Here is a 1,388-nt window from a genome sequence, read left to right on the forward strand (position 1 = left end):
TATAATATCCTCATTATAATAAACCCTCATGGATTGAAGCAGTATAGGTCGTTATTGATGTATAATTATAATCATAATAAATAGCTAAAAATTGCCGGACAACCACAGGGCTTCTGTCCAAGTCCGAGTCTATTCGATCTGTTCATGAATGATTAACCAAAATTTAAAAAGGGTTGCTATGCCCTCTCTTTCGATAATACTATTGACACTGACATTGACGATTGTCTCACGATAGATATAATCATTAATATGCTAAAAGATCCTTTCAAAAATCCAAATGCCTTAAAAAATGGGATTAGTTCTAAGTATTGGTAAAACAGTAGCCATCATTTTCACGAAACGACGGCCTATACTTCCATCCCTTTTTGCCAAAGCAGTTAAATACATAGGAGTCACTTTTGCCAGGGAATTAGTCACTATTAAACCCTCTAAATCATAGAAATAATAAATTATACTAAAACTGCAACCCGAACATATAAAGCAGATACAGATTAAATATATATTTATGTAAATCAATGATATTTATTTCATGTTACTCAATACATTTTATTCTATAAAGGTTACGTATTTTATTTTAAATCAATAATGTTTAGTCACTCCTCAGTTTTCTTTTTACCAAAGTGTAAAATGGAGTATTTTTTTTACCCCCCCTCACGAAATAAGTAATTGAATACATACATACAGGTAGGTATATGTATATCTGGTACTTTGTAATTCCTTCGATTACCTTGTGGCATTATAAAATAGAGTATTTTTTCGTAACCTCCTTTATTATTAAATTTATATAATACATATATACAAATGACAAGTGTATACTAACATACTACTGCCTTGGATTGCCTTGTGGCATTGTAAGGTTCGGTGCAGGATCCATTCACGGTAGTCAAATCATGCAGTTAACGCCAGTGGATTATTGGAACGGGGAAGGACGTAATCATGTAAAATGCAATAAGTATCAAGACAATTGTATGGTATAAGCGAGTATCCTAAAACAAAATTTTAAATTTTATTGTATATTATAAATTTATGCAATAAAAAAATAAATTGACTGTGATTAGAGATTCAATGCAATGTGATAACATCAATGACTAGTTATGTATTATTTGAATTGACACTTGCAGAATACCAGAAGCAATGAAGTTGTGGTTGCTGCCTTTGCTGTTGGTGGCCTACACTGAGGCCGCCAGGATCTTGGCCTTCTTCCCGATTGCTTCTAAATCTCACCACTATGTCTCCAGGCCCGTTATGGAGGCCTTAGGTAAGAGAGGGCACGAGGTGGTCTACTACACCGGATTCCCTTACAAAGGAAATGTACCACCAGGAATTGTGCAGAAAGATTTATCAGGCGAATTTCCTGACATCCACTGTAAGAAAACCTTAAAGTTTAG

At 34.0% G+C, this 1,388-nt stretch overlaps 1 protein-coding gene across 1 annotated transcript in view; it reads left to right on the forward strand.

The window, feature by feature from the left end:
* The first annotated feature begins 627 nt into the window (after window positions 1–627).
* LOC106684369 (UDP-glucosyltransferase 2) overlaps window positions 628–1,388 on the forward strand; it is a 6,623-nt gene continuing 5,862 nt past the window's right edge. Inside the window, exons 1-2 of the mRNA XM_067046053.1 lie at window positions 628–632; window positions 1,122–1,366. Coding sequence (XP_066902154.1) covers window positions 628–632; window positions 1,122–1,366 — 250 coding nt within the window. The remainder of the gene's footprint in view (window positions 633–1,121; window positions 1,367–1,388) is intronic.

This window comes from Halyomorpha halys, unplaced genomic scaffold (assembly GCF_000696795.3).
Source record: "Halyomorpha halys isolate HHAL.00 unplaced genomic scaffold, Hhal_1.1 Scaffold574.1, whole genome shotgun sequence".
In the NCBI taxonomy this organism is placed as follows: domain Eukaryota; kingdom Metazoa; phylum Arthropoda; class Insecta; order Hemiptera; family Pentatomidae; genus Halyomorpha; species Halyomorpha halys.